This window comes from Callorhinchus milii, unplaced genomic scaffold (genome assembly GCF_018977255.1).
Source record: "Callorhinchus milii isolate IMCB2004 unplaced genomic scaffold, IMCB_Cmil_1.0 Scaffold3, whole genome shotgun sequence".
Classification (NCBI taxonomy): domain Eukaryota; kingdom Metazoa; phylum Chordata; class Chondrichthyes; order Chimaeriformes; family Callorhinchidae; genus Callorhinchus; species Callorhinchus milii.
Genome location: NW_024704744.1, coordinates 32,528,149 through 32,548,019, shown reverse-complemented (window position 1 = coordinate 32,548,019; position 19,871 = coordinate 32,528,149). Strand labels below are relative to the sequence as shown.

The window sequence follows — 19,871 nt, the reverse complement described above, 5'->3', positions numbered from 1 at the left end:
GGTGGTGATAGATGATGGAAAACAGCATCTTTGGAGTGTTGTTTGTCTCCAGGATGACTTTGGAGAACAAGTCAGTATTGGCCTGTGAAAGGGAGAGGCGGTAGACATGGAGGTGCTCGAGCCAAAGATGGCGGTCAATCATGAGGCCGGATTTATGCCATTTGCGCTCGAGTGTCAGGGATTGAATTTTAAGTGAGCAGAGATGACTGTTGTACCAGGAGGAGTGGGTTTGGAAACAGCCATGGATTTCAGGGGAGCCAGGGATTTGAAGGTTGTGGTGAGACGGTTATTCAGCAGCTCGATGGCTGCATCAGGATTGCTGCGGGTGGAGGTCCAGAGGAAGAGGAGGTCGGAGGAAGAGAGGGCATTTGTGAGGGTCTCAGGGGACATTAATAAGAACAGACATTGACACTCTAATTGAATGTGGCAAGATCTTTTCCTGGAATATCCTTGGAACTCAACTTTATCAAATCCTGCCAAGAATATTTGCACTAATATTAAGTGTGGATTGCCTTGGGCCTGTATGACCTCCAGTTCTGGGGCATTTTTTGATATTAAGATGATTGTCCTATTCACACTTCAGTCCTTCATATTGAGTTTACATATCTTTTACTCTCTTTAGTAACCAGTGCCTTGCAAATATGGCTGGAATGTTTCTCTTTTAACCATGATGTTGATATTGCAACTCCAGTATTACAAGAATTAATGTTTGCTTATCACTTTGTGAATCTTAATTTTAACTGCAAATTAAGCAAGACGCTATGTGCAACAAATTGTCATAAATAAGATTGGCAGCCAGTGAAATTGAGAATTTACATGTTGATGCGAAGTGTTTCATGCCAGTAGATAATTGTCATTAACCTTGCTATTGCTAGGATTCTGACTGCTATTTTAGCATAATTCTAGCATTTATTTGTATAATTTCATATTGTTATTTGTCATGTGTGTTTCCAGAATACTGTCACCTGCTGTGTATCAGCTGACACAGTCTTAATGTTGAAGTTTTTTTAGAGCTGACTTTTAATCACTTACTGTATTACGAACAGATGCGCAACACAAAAGGAATAACTGTTCAGATTAATTTGGATTTTCCAAGTTAAGCACCTGAAGATTACACATTATATCAGCCTGCAAAGTACTAAAACGTATCCTGAAGCTTTTCTGTTTTAAAGCTTACAGATGATGGAATTTGACATATAGCCGTAATTGCCTTCATTTCTGGGATGGGACTTGTGTGTTGGATGATAAGGTCTTCAGCACACTTGTGGATTAGACAAAAAAAGATGTGGACTCATTGTGGGTACACAAGTGCATGAGGTCTCCTTGAGTTCACACTCATAAAGTCCTCATATAGCCTTCAGCACAGGCTGGATGGGCCAATTATCGTGTTTCTGACCTGTAATGTTCTGTGTCATTGAAAATGGTTGTATTAAAACGTTAATCCTAAACAGTCAGATACCATAACTCAGTATTTCACTAACTACCACTATGAATTATATTGTAATTATTTTAGACATTTCATAGAGGTGTTTTTCAAAATGTCATTCTTTTCTAACAGGATCAAAGTATCGTGGGTATTGCGGTTATTGTGTTAATTGTGTAAACTATGTGTAAATGCTGGAGTGTTGTGTACACCGTGAGGTACATGCATAAGGAATTACATTATGGGGGAAAAAGCAATGAAATGATTACACATGGTTTGCATATCTCAAATAATATACTCCAGTATTTTTTACTTGGGAGTAGAATTCCACCTATGTCTAGATTTACTCTATTTTCTTAACACTTCACAGCATGCAGAATTGAGCAAATTGTTGGCAAATTGAGATTTATCTTTCAAGGTACTTTTTCTGTTGCACTTTTTTTTAAAAAAACTAGAGAAAATTAGTTTTAGAATTAAAGAATTTGTCAAATTCTGGACATTCTAAAATGTTGAAACTGAATCTAAACCCAGGAGGAATTTCTATTCCACAACTCCCCACATTAGATTTCACTGATGCCATAAAGCCACATTAACTGAATATGCCTCTATGCTGTTCTCGCGCAGTGCATACAATATTCTCACGAGCCTATATTGTGAAGGAATGTATCCTGGATTCATGTTCTAGGCTCAGATTATGTCCCCTTGTTCTTTACTTCTGTACAAGAAGGAAATCTCATTGTCTGTCTTGTCAATTCCCTTTGTCAGGCTTTGACAGCATCACCATCCATGGTTGTACACTCCACCTTGCTAAGACAGTCCGGAACCTTGGAGTCTTGTTTGACCCTCAACTATGCTTTCTACTCCACATCTGTGACATGACCCGCTCTGCCTTCCCCCACCATTGCAACGTTGCCCAGCTCCGCCACTGTCTCACACCGCAGGCCGCCAAAACCCTCATACATGCTTTCATTACCTTGAGGCTCGACTATGCAAACTCATTGCTTGTCGGCCTCCCCTCCACAAACTGCAGATCATCCAGAACTCTGCCGCCCATGTCCTCTCCTGCACTAGGCTCCATGACCCTATCACCCCCATCCTTGCCCAACTCCACTGGCATCCAATAACACAGAGGATACAGTTCAAGATCCTGGTCCTCACCTTCAAAGCCTTCCACAGTCTTGCTCCCCCCTACCTCTCCGACCTCCTAACCCCCTACTATCCTGCTTGCTCCCTCTGCTCAGTGGGCTCCGGCCTGCTTCATGTCCCCCATCTCGCTCGCCCCACTATTGGCGGGCGGGCCTTCCGCCACTCTGTCCCCACCCTCTGGAGCTCCATCTTGCAGACCCTCCACCTCATCCCCTCCCTTGCCACCTTCAAGACCCATCTCAAGACCCTCCACTTCAACCGTACTTTTGATCTCCCTGCTTCCCCCCAGCCCTCCACCCTCCCCGACCCCAATCGCCAACTCGGGTCCATAACTCTGTCTGTCCAGCACCTTGGGACGTCCTCCCAATGTGAAAGGTGCTTTACAAATGTCATTTTGTTGTTGTTGTTGTCAGACAGTTGAATCAGACCATCACTTAAATTCCTTAGCTCTAGGGAGCATAACACAACTTTATTCAGTTTCTCATCAGACCTAACCTCTTCATTCCAAGTATCGATCTGGTGTACTTTTAGTGAATTTCCTCTGAGGCTAGTATATTCTGCCCAAAGTGGGGGCCCAAGCTAACGTACATACCTTGAATTAAGTTGGACCAGTACTCTGTATAACTACTCTATTTTTTTCCTTTTATATTCAATACTTATAAATACCCACTTGAACTTTACACTGCATGCTTTGACTGTAGAAATTGATTATTGTATGCGTTGAAATGATTAACTGACTCCAGAACAAACCAAGGATCAATGCAGATAAACTATGATCTCTTTTTATCAATCCCAATTCATATGAACAATACATTAGCTTGATTCTGGCAAGGACTATTCAAATAAATGGCGCTGGCATTTCTCATTGTATACTTTTCAGACAAGCCACCCTTTAAGAAGAACCTTTTGGCTATTTCAACTGTTAAAAAAGAAAATCATTAAGTTATCAATACACTTGATTACTTTGTACCAAGCTATACACTTGATGTGCATGCTGACTTCAGGCTTTACAAGGATGTTACCAAGGATAAGCAAATGCAGCTGTCAAGCAAGAATGGACAGGTCAGAGCTTTTTGCTCTTGAGATGAGACAGTTGATTGCGACCTGATAGAAGGTTTCAGAATTCTGAAAGGATTTAATCAAGTGGACATTAATAGGTTGTTTCTACTTGTTAATGAGTCCAAAAGAAAGGGATCATAAATATAAGATAGCCCAGCAGATCTAAAGAAGAGTGTAGAATGAATTTTTTTACACAAAGGGTGATGAGAATGTCGAATTTATTGCCACAAGCTGGAGTTGAAGTAAATAGCATCAATTTATTTAAGAGGAAACTCGACACATACATGAGAAGGGAATGGATGGGTGTCATATCTATGTTAGTGTAACCCACCATATAAGAGTCTTGACATTGAGTATTTATTTGAAGGAAGCAAAAACTCATAGTTCAGCTCATGTCTGCCATTACTTTCTAGCAGGGGTCAGTTGTGGAAACTGATTTTTTTTCCCTTCCTAATAATAATCCTTGCATTTGATATAGCGCTTTTCACGTCGGGAGGACGTCCCAAAGCGCTTCACAGAACACACTGTAAAGTGAATTGACTGTATATTTGTGGACGAACGCGGCAGCCAATTGCGCACAGCAGTGTCCCACAAACAGTCGTAGGTTGAAAATGACCAATTTATTATTGTTTTTGGTTTTGGAGGGATTATTATTAGGCTCTGTGTGGAGTAAGGAAACTTGCCCAAGGTTTCGCCCTCTGCCTGGAATTGAACTCAGGTCTCTCACTTGTAAAGTGAGTGTTCTAACCACTGAGCTACAGGAACTCCAAAGCATTGAGATCATTTGTAGTTAAGATGAATTAACTCGCCCAGCGATTCAATCTGGGACACTTTCTGGCCCGAAGTCCTCAATTCTACACTAGACAGTATTTTTACAATCTTTTCTCGGGTAATGATAATAATATTTGTTTCTAATCTACACCCAGATGGAATTTCTCCTTACACTCATCTGCTCATCACCCATAACCTCCCTATTTTTGATTGATCTCCTAGCCCCCAGTAGATCACTTTCAAGGTATTTGTTCTGACCTCCAAATTCCTCTTTGCCTCTTCATATCTCTGTGATAACAATAATAATAATGATCTCTTCTCTGTAAACTGTTGAGCATCCATCTACCCCTCAACCCTACTATTGGTGACTGTAACTTCAGCTGCTGTGCCTCTGCTTTCTGGAACCCCCAATGAAAATCCCTTCACTTTGCACTATGCTCCGATACTGTTAAGCACTCCAAAATAATAATAATCCTTGAACTTGATATTGCAGCTTATCACGTTTTAGGCAACCAATTGCACACAGCAGTGTCCCACAATCGTGGATTGAGTGACCAAATTATTATTATTATTTTTATTATTATTATTTTTTGAAGGGATTATTACCCTCAGAAAAGCGATCGGCCAATCGACTAACAAGCGGGTTCCTACTTACTGCTAGGAGTAAGGAAACACGCCCAATGTTTCACCCTGCCAGGAATCAAACCCAGAGCCTCTTGCTTGTGAGGCGAGTGCTCTAAATACTAAGCTACAGGACTCCAAGATACTACCCATGTGAAGGGTGCTATATAAATGCAAGTTGTTATTGTTGCTTTATTAACCTTTCTAAAATCTTACCTTTTCGAGGGGGCTTTGGTCACCTCCCTCCTACTCCCTATTTTCTACCTTCCTTTCATTTGCAGTACTTTGAGACATCTTCCTATGTGAAAGGCATTATATAAGTGCAAGTTGTTGTTCTTAAAACAGTCACCAAGCTTGAGCTTCACATGTTTGCATGTGTCAGAAGTGATATCACAACAACAACAACAACTTGCACTTATATAGCGCCTTCCACACCAGGGAGGGCACACTGAAACCATACTGAAATCATCCTACGTTACACCATTGGCAATCATAATTCATAGATGCTTGATTCTAAAACCCTAATTTTACTTCTGAGCCAGTGTTTCGAATTCAGTCCAGATGCGTGAAATAACAGTTTTATGTCATAGGCAGCTGTTAATTGTTTTTAATGAAATGAATTTGAGCACCCTTACTTCAATTCCTAAAATAAATCTGCATCTCAAAACCTCTCCTACATAAACTGGCTTTGACTGGTCCTGGTTCAACAGTCTTACTCAGTGATACCATAAAAGTGGTTGATGTGATAAATGGAAATGTTGCAATAGCTTCTGCTTCTCAATTTTTGGCACGTTGTCAGGGTAATCTACGGGGAGTATTGAATTGGACCGTAATCCATGCCATATATGACATGGGAGTGCATAATGTTGTCATTGAGTGAAAGGCAGACATTTTAATTCTCAATAACTGTCATCTGTCATCTTTGATGAGCAGAAAATACACACAAACACAGCAGGATCCTGGTTTAGTTTTTCAGAGACCGAGTTTCTTTTTTTAAAGTTTCTTTTAGTTGTGTATTTTTTTCTCATTCTTGAATATTAATTTGCATATGAAATATTTTTGTTGTTATCCTTTGGTCATGTAAAATACAAGATTTCAAATTCTAATGCTCTCAATATGCAAGTTTGCCTGCTGTATTGAATTCTTATGAAGAAAATTCAAGCTATCGCTTTCGGATGTTGAGTTGATTTCAAGCATCCTGTTTAGATTCCAGTTTTACAGCATCTAGAGCTTCCTTTCTTCTTTTGAGTCATAGTGTTGTATGTCCCACTGAGGCACCTAATAAAACTGAATGAATAAATTAGAAACCTGTGTGAACAGCATATTTAACTGACACTCATCTCTTCAGTGTTATCCCATTCATGTTTCTCTTCTGATTTTGTTTTTGAACAGATATGCGTGTTGGAGAGACAAATCTTTGATTTCCTTGGATACCAATGGGCACCTATCCTGGCCAATTTTTTGCACATTGTTACAGTCATTCTCGGCCTGTTTGGGACCATCCAGGTCAGACAGCGATATGTGACTGGGGTGAGTAGAACATTTTTAAAACCTAAATAATGAGTCGAATGATGGAGATGTAAAGAAGACGACCAAAATAAAAAGAACTATCTTTTTTTTGAAAAGAGAACTCAACTGGAAAATTAAACCAGAAAATCACAAATTACTTTGTTCTTATTTTGGCTTTGAGTTAATCATTTGGATCCTATTAAGTAATAACAGAATTTACCACACCTTTTGGCTTGATATATAGATTAAAAGATTGTTTACCTTTAGAGATTGATTACTTCATTGTTTTCTGTAGCTATGAACCATTATGTTTACATTTTTAGTCTAAAGCTAACAATAAACATTTACATGATGCAGGGTGTAATTTCATGAATATATCATTTAGAACAGTCATAGGCTGAGATTAAAATCACACATTTGATAATGTTAAAAAGAAATGAAAATGTTGCAATTCACATGACAGTGTTTAGCACTGTCTCCTGGCTGATACTGGGAGTTTGTCCTCCCGACACTACCACTATCTTCTTTCTGGTAGCAGTAAATAAAAACCTACTGTCCACGGACTTCTCATTTGCACTCTAGACAGAGGGCACAGAAGCTTCAAAAGGAAAGAAATGATTGACAAGCTGATTCTGACCTACAGCCCAATTACTCTCTTGTATTGGTCACTGTTGCTCCTCCAGCAGCAAAACAGCTTTGTTGTATCCTTAGCAGAGAAGAATTAAAATTCTCCCAAGTGCCTTGTATCATCAAGAAAGCAATGAAATGTTGACTTGAGTGACACAAGACAATTGAATGATTCTGGATCATTGATTAGTTATTTGTTTATGTTTTAGTGTTGTTAAAAGCCTGTATTTTTTTTCCTGAGTTTTTTAAAATCTTTTTTGTGAGCTGCTTGGGCAATGCACCATTTCTGAGTGGCCACCCTCTGTTTGTCACCTGTGACCATAAGGCAGCCATTAGGCAGTGAGTAAAAATAACCTAATGATGATTACTTCCTGGTACATGCAAGCACCAAGCTTTGTTCTAATGAAAATGATCTGGAACTCAATGTTCTGGAGGGATCGCCAGAGAGAACTAATATCCTACAACTCTACACTATCATAAATTGGTGCCCCAAGCCACTGCTCTACACTTAGATTCTGATAACAATACAAACTTTTGCAAACATTTATCAGCTTTACATATATTTTGTCCAACTAGAGCAGCTATTACACTTCATCTGCAAATTGCAGCGACATAATTGCAGTACATAAGGATTGCCATGTGGAGATTTTCACATTTGCATAATATAATTTTGCCCGCTAGTGAGTAAGGAAAATTGATTAACTATTTAGCACGGATGCGGTTGACATCAATGACACCTACCTAGAATGAACATTTGGCAAAACTGTGTGCTGGTGAAAGAAATCTCTTTACAGTGAATTGCAACCAGTCAATGAATTACCACCTCCATCATTTTTCCCGTCTCCGACCATACCCACAGCCAATGCAGCCGAAACACGGGTCCACGCTTTTGTCACTTCCCGCCTCGACTATTTTATTGCCCTTCTTGCAGATCTTCTCAGGTGCACTATCTTCAAAATTCCTACTAATACAGAACTCTACCAACTATATACGCACCTGCTCTAAATTCTGTACCCCCATCAACCCAGGCCTTGCCAGTCTTCACTGGCTCCATATCACAGAATGGATAACCCTGATCCTCATGTTCGTCTACAACTCCCTTCATACCCTAGTGCCTTCCTACCTCTCTGACCTGCTTGACTCGGCGCTCCACTCCCGCCACCTCTACTCGGCTGGCCATGGCCTCCTACTTGTCCCTAGCCTCTTCCGCTACAACATCGGCAGCTGTGCTTTCAGCCACTACATCCCGAAACTTTAGAACTCTCCCTCAATTCCTTTGCCTTACCCTTTCCTTCCCCTTTTTCAGATCATATCTAATGATCTTCCTCTCCGACCTTGCTTACAGTCACCTCCTCTCTCCCCAGCTTCGTTAGGCTCCACTACTGTTAAGCATTCTGAGACAATACCCTGTGTGAAGGATGCTATATAGATGCAAGTTGTTGTTACAGACTTCTGCCCCATGAAATTCATTTGTTAATAATTTTTCAGGAATTTTGTTATTTCATTTTATTCATTACAATGTTTTATTTCTTTGTATTACATTTACATTAATAATACCTCCAATAACCATATACAAATAAAAACACAGTATAAATCCCAGTTTATCCCTAACTGTTACTAATTGGTTTATGCTTGGGTAAAATGAAATCTGATTCATCTATTCTGTACACAAGGCAGCAATGATTGATTGGTTTGTTAGCAAGTGGATAATAATATGCGTTCACTGCCAAAGATCCTTAAATTTTTAAGGAGAGAAATGTTCTGGTGTGTATTTCACCAGATAACCTTTGAATAACAACAACTTGATATACAGTAGTGTTCTTCATGCAGAATAGTGTCTCACGCAGCATAGCGACTCAGAACAAGAACACAAAAGACTTATCATGTTTTAAATATTGTAATAAATGACAATGTCATTGTACTAATCAGCCTTTAGATGAAAATGATTTCAGCCATTAAAATCCTATGCTTGTTAGGTCAGGGTATTAAGGGATATGGGGCAGGTAATTGGAGTTGAGGTACAGATCAGCCATGATCTTATAGACTGGCAGAACAGGCTCAAGGGCTGAATGGCCTATTCTTGTTTCTATGTTGCTAAGTTTCTCTCCATGTTTATCTGTGTAGTTGACCTTTCTCATTTTTAGTAAAAAAAATTTAATCCTAAAGGAATCACAAAATATTTTTAAAACTTGTAGTCAGCTGAATGGGTTGAAAGTTATCCAATTGTCTTCCGACACACAAGAAGAAAATTTATGGAGAATTACATTTTCCTTAATAATTTTAGTTGAAAGATCCATAGTCACTCATACTTATAATTAAAGTCATCACACTTCACAGAAAAACACTCAAAGTATTTTGTTGTGATAAGACATTAGTATATCCTGGATATACTCCTGGACGAGAGACAACTTTCTTCAGCTCAACGTGCGTAAAACTGAGGCCCTCCTGATTGGCTCACGTCAGCTCCTCCGCACCTCAGGCGCTGACAGCATCAGCATCCAAGGCTGCACTCTCCACCTCTCAAAGCCAGTCTGGAACCTCGGGGTTCTGTTCGACCCTGAGCTGTCCTTTCTCCCTCATATCCGCGCCACAACTGGCACTGCCTTCCATCACCTCCGGAATATCGCCAGACAACAGCACTACCTCACCCCTCACGCTGCTGAAACTCTGGTCCACGCCTTTATCACCTCAAGGCTGGACTATGGGAACCCTCTCCTCGCCGGCCTTCCCGGCACCTCCCTCCACAAGCTGCAGGTCATTCAGAACTCTGCAGCTCGTGTACTGTCCCGCACCAGGCTTCGCGACCACATCATTCCCACCCTCGCTCACCTCCACTGGCTCCCCATCCCCCAGAGGATCGAATTCAAGATCCATTCACGGCCTTGCTCCCTCCTACCTCTCTGACCTACTATCCCCCTACCTACCTGCCCGTACCTTCCGTTCCTCTGGCTCCGGTCTGCTCCACATCCCCCACCCCAACCGCCCTACCATCGGTGGCCGGGCCTTCAGCCTCTCAGCCCCTAGGCTCTGGAACTCTATCCCCCAGTGCCTTCGCCGCCTCCTCCCTTTCCTCCTTCAAGGCCGGTCTCAAGACCTTTCTCTTTGACCGTGCCTTCAGCTCCCCTCTCGACTCTCTAACCCCTCCTCGCTCCCTCCCTTCCCTCCCCTCACCCTGACCATTTCCCCCTTGCCCAGGTCCTGACCCAACTGTACAGCGCCTTGGGACGTCCTCCCGACGTGAAAGGTACTCTATAAATGGAATCTTGTTGTTGTTGTATATCAAAAACAAGAATTAAGTTTTTGAAATTATTTAAGTACAGTCTCTCTTGAATCCTCTTCTTTTCATATCTTTTTTAGCCAGTTTTAGCAAATTCCTCTTCTGTTTTAAAGTAGTCTTCCTTTTTCCTTTTAATCATTGTAATAAGCTTTCATCTCATTTATACTTGTATCATTTGATGTATTTAAACCTTTTGGAAAATATTTAGCTGAAACATTTTTTCCTCAATTTTCTTCATCTTTCAGTTTTTTCACAATTAATGTATTTTAATTATTTTTAAAAAATCTTATAAGCTTCATTCACATAAATATGTAGTGAGAGGTTATCACCAATCTTGAAATGTTGAATATTTCTGTCTGACTGTATTAACTATGGCTGATGAATTAAAATAAATTGTAGTCTAGTCCAAAGGTAATAATTATATTTGCCCATTTGCACAAGTTACTTCATTTTCTGATTCAATAAGGAGCTAACAAGTGGAACTTAGTAGTACAATGAATCAGTCTGAAATCCGTGCTTGTATTTTAACTCTGGGAATTAGATTGCATAGGACAGGTGTAACAGAATGCTGTTGGGCTTCCCAAACAAGAATCTTGTGCCTAAAATTACAAGTTGAACCCTAAACTTAGAAAACTACATTTAGTTTGGATTCCATTCCATAGACTGCAAATTCAGGAAGTTTAGAACTGGCAAGGCAGTAAGATTAGGTGCTGATCTTCATTTGGAGTCCTGTAGCTCAGTGGTTAGAGCACTTGACTTGCAAGCGAGACACCTGGGTTCAATTCCAGGCAGGGCAAAACCTTGGGCAAGTTTCCTTACTCCACACGCCTAATAATAATCCCTCCAAAACAAAACAATGATAAGTTGGTAATTTTCAATCCACGACTGTTTGTGGGACACTGCTGTGTGCAATTGGCTGCCACGTTTCGCCCACAAATATACAGTCAATTCACTTTACAGCATATTCTATGAAGCACTTTGAGACGTCTAGAAGACGTGAAAAGCACTATATCAAAAGCAAGGATTATTATTATTATTATTACTACATGTTATGGATGATTTTTGTTGCAGGATATACTCTGAAAAACACTAAGTTTCAATGGCTCCAAATAATGGACAACTTTTCCCATGGTATGGAAGCATTTTGAAAGGCTGATAAGCATTTACATGGTAGAAATCCAGAGAGAAAAAAATTCAGTCACCTTCCCAAGTTTCTACTTAGCAGTGTCTGGGTACATTGCAGATCCTCTCCTTTCTCTACTGCACTACGTCCCAAATCCTAAAATTTAGTTCAGGCAGATGGCTTGAGACTAATTCAACTCACACCAGGCATGAGCTCAGTCAGTGAGCACCTGAACTGACAGAATGGAAACTGAACCTTTTTGATTCATGTCCATTGATTTTTAATGATATTCACTCTCTAACACAGTACTGGCTGAGTAACCAGCAGTTCGCAACATAGCCTACAGTTTGAACTTTTCCCTTTTGCTACATTAGATCACAAGATCAAGACTGTTTGGCCCATTTAATCTCATCCTTTTAGAATACCAACCAACCTATCCATCCACTATAGCATCAGGTTGTTTCTTTGAATAAGTTCAGAAACTTGACTTCAACCACCTTCCTGTAATGTCATTCCAATCAGTAATTCCCTTTGTGTAACTAAATACTTCCTGGTGTCTGTCCTGTCCTGAAAGTTTTAATTCTGAATTCTTTTGTTCAGTTGCCTTGGCATATAATAATGATTATCAAGTCCTGATATGGGCCTTGAACACACAATCTTATGGCAAGAGTGCTTATGAGCAACACTGACTGACGTAAATGGAATTTGTTTATTCTTGATATGGAGTGAAAGCTACAAACTCAAAAATAGCAACTTGCATTACAACACTTAACACAAAGCACTTAAAACTCCGCAGATTAGCAACAGCAACAGGATTGTATTGGAGTGTGAACCTAGATGAGTATAAAGTCCTGCTGTGGGGCATGAACCCACAACCTTCTTGACGCTGGGACGAGAGTGCTAGTAACTGAGCCACACTATTCATTTTGTTGACTGAAGTGGCAAGCAAATAAGACATTCCACCTTTTTGCCTGTGTGAGTCTAAGGCCAGTTGACTCCATTTGCCCATCATGTCTGTGGTGGCTTCCATTTATTTAAATCCAAATAATCTGCCACTGAATTTAATTAACATTCCAATCTCAGCTACATTACTTCACTTCAAATATTTTAGCGGAATATTCTGTGTTGGAACCCCTGCCGGCACAAAGTGCCATTTATAGCTGTTACTTTTGTGTTTCTATACTAAATTATGTAACCACATCATTCATGTTTGAAGATTATGTTTCAGTTGAATGTTATTCAGTTAATTTGAATATTAAAAGATAAATCATAGATTTTGCCCAAACATTTAATATAATCATCTATTTTAGGAATGCTTTCCTTACATGCTAACTCGTCTTTGACACAACTTTTATTTGTGTGTGCCTGGTGTTTTTATGGAATGTCAATCCGTGGTGAAATATATGTGCATGCTTTTACTTCACATTCAGTGCATGTTTGAAAATAATTTATAGGTTAACAAGTGTCAGGTGCAGTGTTCATCTCCCCCACAGTGCCTATGACAATCAATCAAAACCCACCAGCTTAATAAAACCATCGACCAGTTTACTCCATGATCTCCCTATTTCCCACACCATCTGTCCCTGTGATCAATCTGAGCGAATTTACCAAATTAATGTCAAGTAAGCCCAAGAACAGTTGTGCTGTGGGCTCACATCCACTAGTAAATGTACTCGAACTACCTAAACAGTTCACAGGCATCGTACAACAACTTGCATTATATGGTGTCCTTCATATGGGCAAGTATCTCGGAGCTTGACGACAAACTGGGGAGAGAGGGATGGTGGTTGTAGGTATGGTCAAAGAAGAAGGTCTTCAGATGCGATCTATAGATGAGTAAGGAGCAATTGACCCAAAGAGTTCCAGAACTTCAGGCATAGTGGCTAAAAGCATGGCCCCAATTGATAGAGTGGAGGGGATGAGAAACGTGTAGAGGCTGGAGTGAGCTGAGCGAAGGTGCCAGGTTGTGGTGTGGGGTGTAAGCAACCGCAAATTACATTTATATAGCATCTTTCATAAAGGGAGGATGTCCCAAGGAGCTGGATAGTCAACGGTTTGCACCTGAGCTGGGGATTGGATTTGGGAAGGATGGGAGCCAAAGGGGTTGGGTAAAGTAGGTCAGAGAGATAGGAAGGTGCTAGAGAGGTGAATTATTTGTAAGTGTGAGAATCTTGGATTTGATCCATTTTGCAAAAGGGAGTCAGAGTAGCCTGGCAAAGACCGGAGTAATAGGGGTATGCCACCTGTATAGGTGAGAATATGGGGTAGAGTTTGGGATCAGTTGGATTTTGTGGTTGGTGGAGCTGGGAAGGCCAGCAAGGAATGTATTGGAAAAATTGAGGTGGGAGGTGATGAAAAGTGAATGAGAGTTTCAGCTGGGTTGGGTGTGAAGTATGGTCGGAAGCAGGCAATGTGGCAGAGGTGGAGAAAAGCGTTCCTGGTCAGGGACTGGATGTGGGGAAGGAAGGACAACTGGGGATTGAACCCAATGCCTGGTTCACACACAAGTTCGGTCATCAGGAAGATCATTCTGGACTTCAAAATGAAGAGATAGGTTTACATTCTAAATTTCTGAACCAATCTTTCCCTTTATTTCAGTCTCTCACCTCAAGTTAAGTTGCTTTGTTTATCTTCTACCACTATAAAAATGAGCAAATATGCCTCCCTTAGCCTTTGTTTCCCTTGTGCACTCAGGGTGTAACCGTTAATAGGGGCAGGGGACCTGTTTACAAATAGCCTTTGTTGGTCCACAAATAAATGTAAAATCTTATGGGCGCTCAATTTACAAAATCATGTAAGAAATGTTATTTTTACTCTGATGGAAATGGCATTGAAAGATTTTGTAGAAGCACAAAACAATCACCGCAATGTTTGTGCATCCCCCTATTCCTCTACCTACCTGCCCGTAACCTCCGTTCCTCTGGCTCCGGTCTGCTCTACATCCCCCGCCCCAACCGCCCTACTATCGGTGGCCGGGCCTTCAGCCTCTCAGCCCCTAGGCTCTGGAATTCCATCCCCCAGTGCCTTCGCCTTGCCTCCTCCCTTTCCTCTTTCAAGGCCGGTCTCAAGACCTTTCTCTTTGACCGTGCCTTCAGCTCCCCTCTCGACTCTCTACCCCCTCCTCGCTCCCTCCCTTCCCTCCCCTCACCCTGACCATGTCCCCCCTGCTCGGGTCCTGACCCAACTGTCCAGCGCCTTGGGACGTCCTCCCAACGTGAAAGGCGCTCTATAAATGGAATCTTGTTGTTGTTGTTCATGAGACTTCACAATGAAAATCTAGGGCTGCTGTTCCATGGCTATCACTTCCCAATGACCAAAACAATGCCTCCTGCAATAACACAGATTTAAAATGAAAATAAGTTAAATATTTTGATAAAAACATTAGGCTTATTGATCACATCAAAATCAGAAATCAGAAGGATGGAATGTTTGGTAATACGATATAAGTATTCCTATTTTCATTCTCTATATCCTTTACTGTGCTCAGTAAAGTGGAATAAAGTGATAGATTTGATTCCCCACTCTTCTGCTCTCCTCCTATCTTAATAATAATAATCCTTGCATTTGATATAGTGCTTTTCACTTCGGGAGGACGTCCCAAAGCGCTTCACAGAACACACTGTAAAGTGAATTGACTGTATATTTGTGGGCGAACGCAGCCGGCAATTGCGCACAGCAATGTCCTACAAACAGTCACAGATTGAAAATGACCAATTTATTATTGTTTTTGTTTTTGGAGGGATTATTATTAGGCGTGTGGAGTAAGGAAACTTGCCCAATTGGAGTTCAATGGAATTGAACTCAGGTCTCTCGCTTGCAAAGCGAGTGCTCTAACCACTGAGCTACAGGACTCCACAGGACATCTTACACAGACTGCACCTGTTTCCTCTTTCAATTGCTGGCATCTGGCTTAGTTGGTGGTCAGTTGGTATGTCCTCCCGATGTGAAAGGCATGTAATTTGTTGGTGGTGGTAGCACCCTTATTTCTGAAACAGAAGGTTGTGGATTCAAACCCCACACATTGAATTTAAGATTGCAGTCTACAACAACAACAACAACAACAAGATTCCATTTATAAAGCGCCTTTCACGTCAGGAGGACGTCCCAAGGCGCTGCACAGTTGGGTCATGACCCGAGCAGGGGGGAAATGGTCAGGGTGAGGGGAGGGAAGGGAGAGAGCGAGGAGGGGGGAAATGGTCAGGGTGAGGGAGGGAAGGGAGGGAGCGAGGAGGGGGAAGAGAGTCGAGAGGGGAGCTGAAGGCACGGTCAAAGAGAAAGGTTTTGAGACCGGCCTTGAAGGCGGAAAGGGAGGAAGCAAGGCGAAGGCACTGGGGGATGGAGTTCCAGAGCCTAGGGGCTGAGAGGCTGAAGGCCCGACCACCGATGGTAGGGCGGTTGGGGCGGGGGACGTGGAGCAGACCGGAGACAGAGGAACGGAGGGTACGGGCAGGTAGGTAGGGGGATAGTAGGTTGGAGAGGTAGGAGGGAGCAAGGCCGTGAATGGCCTTGTAGGTGAGGATGAGGATCTTGAATTCGATCCTCTGGGGGATGGGAAGCCAGTGGAGGCGAGCGAGGGTGGGAGTGATGTGGTCGCGAAGCCTGGTGCGGGACAGTACACGAGCTGCAGAGTTCTGAATGACCTGCAGCTTGTGGAGGGAGGTGCGGGAAGGCCGACGAGGAGAGAGTTCCCATAGTCCAGCCTTGAGGTGACAAAGGCGTGAACCAGGGTTTCAGCAGCGTGAGGGTGAGGTAATGCCGTAGTCTGGCGATGTTCCGGAGGTGATGGAAGGCGGTGCCAGTTGTGGTGCGGATGTGAGGGAGAAAGGACAGCTCAGGGTCGAACAAAACGCCGAGGTTCCTGACTGGCTTTGAGAGGTGGAGAGTGCAGCCTTGGATGCTGATGGTGTCAGCGCCTGTCTAGACTGACATTCCAGTGCAATGCTGTGGAGCACTTCATTATCAGAGATCCAATCCTTCAGATGAGATGTTAAACAGTCCTGTCTGTCTGTTAATGACAATGTTAAAGATTCCATAGCAGTACTCAAAAAGAGAAGGGAGTTTCTCCTGGTGTCCTAACCAAATATTCCTCAAATAAAATTGGCTATTCACTTAATGGCTGTTTGTGGGACACTACTGTGTACATTTGCCTAATCCTGTGATTTGAGTATTATAAGTAAGTAAGTAAGTATTATATATTCCCCCAAAAGTAAGGTTGATTATTATTTAGAACACTCTACTGAGGCTTTCCAGTGGTGCTTCAGACATACCATCGGGTGTTTTGCTTCTTTATTCTCCAGGACTCTGTATCGGCGATCCTATGTAATCTCAGTTCTGTAGCATTTCCCTTAGAAGCACTCAAATGATTAATTTTGTGCCTTTCCATCAGACACAACTCACTGTAGCAACACTGAAGAGCGTGTACTTATTGCTTTATTCTTATTAATTAATTCTTAGCACTTCCAATTATCAACATACAATTGTGAGTCATGAAATGGCAAATTATAACCAAGATAGTGGTCTATAGAAAAAAAATTAATAAAGCTATAGTGTCTGTCAAATGTAAATGTGACTAAGTGAAACCAGATCTCTCTGCAATCAGTTTTTGACATTTATTGACATGAACCTTTTCTCTTGTCCAAACTAATGTCTTTGAATGATATCAAATTGATATTTAGGGAGCACTAATATAACTTCAGTCCAGCGACATCCACACAACAACAACAACAACAAACTTACATTTTAGAGCGCCTTTCACGTCGGGAGACGTGATGGTATGTTGAAGCACCACTGGAAAGCCTCCTGACATGAAAGGCGCTACATAAATGTAATTTTGTTGTTGTTGATGTTGGAAATTACATATTTACATATCTGATACTATAAATGTATATCAAATGGGGCGCACTTGCAAGTGGTATAGGATTGTAGTGAGAAGCAAAGTTGCACAGCAAATGCATTTGTGTTAAATAATACAAGAAATTCAGAGCATTACAAATACTGTACAAGGCAACCCAGCAGACTAAGGCTGTATCTGTGGTTTCCCAACCAGATGGGTTCATGTCCCTGGGACATTTTCTGACTTGAACCCATCTGGCCTGGTCTAAGTTTAATCAGTTCCCAGTGGACAACTAATTAAAGTGCCTTAAGCTATTGGAACATTCTACCTCAGGGAAAAGGCAAATGGATCTTGTCTTGTCTTATGCGGTTAATCGTTTACCACTTGTTCTTGAACGTGAAGTGATGAAGTTCCCCAATAATGGTAAAATGTAGCATGCTATTTCCCTGCACATTGGAGTGCTTTGGTTCGCATGGTTGAGAATCTAATTACATCAAGTCTCTCTTTAATTACTATGGACCCATGTGCATTTGCTAGAGTTATCTTCCCTGGGACAATTCAGGCCCATGGAGAACCCACTTACCCATTTGACTAAGAAGAATATTTTTAAACACGGTACTCATTTTATTGGACTCTGCGATTTAAACTCAAAACAGTCTAAACAGACTGAGCGACCAGGGATGTTAATCTCTCTTCAAAGCCTTTATTGAGTGAGGAGCAGTCATTTAGACTGGGAAGGTTTATGGTTCAATCTCTGATCTGTGCAGAGAAAGGTGATCACAGTAGGAGTAGCAGTAATCTTAATCTGAAAATTTATGATTGTGACAAGTTATGCACATTTTTAAATTCAGTCTTAAATTAGGAACCTGTTTTCTGCAGTCCTTAAAAAATGATCTGGCTTTTGATTTTTTGCCACAGAATTCTGCACAATTTTAGTTTTTTTTAAAAAAAATGTTGCATTTGATATAGTGCCTTATGACATCTTCAAGACATGTTGGGAATTGCTGTTGAATATATTGACTATTTTGTAGGTGACTCGTCTTACAGGATAACATTAATTGATCCAAAACAAAAATTAGAATGTTCGAAAAATAGAGGTCAGTCTTATTCAGGTTATAGAGAAAACATTGAAAAGGCATTTAATAAGGCAGCAATAAACAAGATAAACAGGATGCTGAGTTAGCTATATTACTAAAAAAAACAAAATACTGCAGATGCTAGAAATCTGAAATAAAAACAGAAGACGCTGGGAACATGCAGCAGGTCAGGCAGCATCTATGGAGAAAGGAAAATGAGTTAACCTTTCAGGTTTATGACCTTTCGCCAGTTAAGACAGTTATAACCTGAAACGTTAACTCATTTTCCTCTCTTCATTGATGCTGCCTGACCTCCTGCGCAGCTACATTACTAAATCAGTTGAGTTTAGATCACCAAATGTCAAACACAGGTTATATAGTGCTCTGGTCAGGTCAACTGCAACAACTTGCATTTATAAATGACCCTCATGCAAGGTAGTGTTCCAGAGGCTTAACTGTATGTAGTATTCTAGGTCGCACCTACACACAACTGTGACATAAAGGGGCTGCTCAATCTCTAGAGACAGTGCAGAGGAGAGCAATAATGATGATCCCCAGTATGTCTGATGGGGCCTTATAGAGGTTTATTTTAATTTTTGGTCAGCCGAGTGTCTTAACACCTGTGGAAACTCAACACCATGCTAAAGAGTATCCAAACCAAACTGAGGATTCCATGCATCCGAACTACACATGGAAATCCCAGAGATAGATTGTTGGAAGGAATGTGCACTCTCTCCTTGGAGGGATGCTTCCCTAATTCCAGAAAGTATTAGGTACAGGTTGGTAAGAGCCAAGGCTAAGGACCAAAGAGTATGCTCTGGGGCACTGCTGGAGTCCAACCAGCTAATATTTTTTAAATTTGATTAAAAAAATAAACCTAGAACAATACTTTGGGATACACCAAGCCAGTAGAACAAGAGGATATAGATTTAGATTCAGAAAGGGAAGTTTCAGGACAAGTACCAAAGGTTTTTACCCCAGCCTATCCCTCAGACTCAATAAACCTGTGTGCAAAATAAGTGTCTTGTTTGATTTTCAGTTATGCTTTCTTCCTCATATCTGGTCCCTGACCAACACGCCTTTGATATCATTCAAAAACATTAGTTTGGACATGAGAAAAGGTTCATGTCAATAAATGTCAAAAACTGATTGCAGAGAGAACTGGTTTCACTTAGTCATGTTTACAGTTGAAACCTTCATCTGCACTTTTGCCACCTCCCAATTTCTTTAATGCACTGCTCCTCAGCTCCACTATTCACAAATTCCAACTAATTTAAAATTCCACTACCTGTATCCTCACTTAACCCAAACTCTGTACTCCCATTACCCCAGTCCTTTCCAGACTCCATTGGCTCCCCGTCACAGAATGGATCTCATTCAAGGTTCTCAGACACATCAAAAAATCA

At 41.2% G+C, this 19,871-nt stretch overlaps 1 protein-coding gene across 1 annotated transcript in view; it reads left to right on the top strand.

The window, feature by feature from the left end:
- nkain2 (sodium/potassium transporting ATPase interacting 2) overlaps window positions 1-19,871 on the top strand; it is a 389,880-nt gene that overhangs the window by 161,813 nt on the left and 208,196 nt on the right. The window contains exon 2 of the mRNA XM_007899276.2: window positions 6,413-6,550. Coding sequence (XP_007897467.1) covers window positions 6,413-6,550 — 138 coding nt within the window. The remainder of the gene's footprint in view (window positions 1-6,412; window positions 6,551-19,871) is intronic.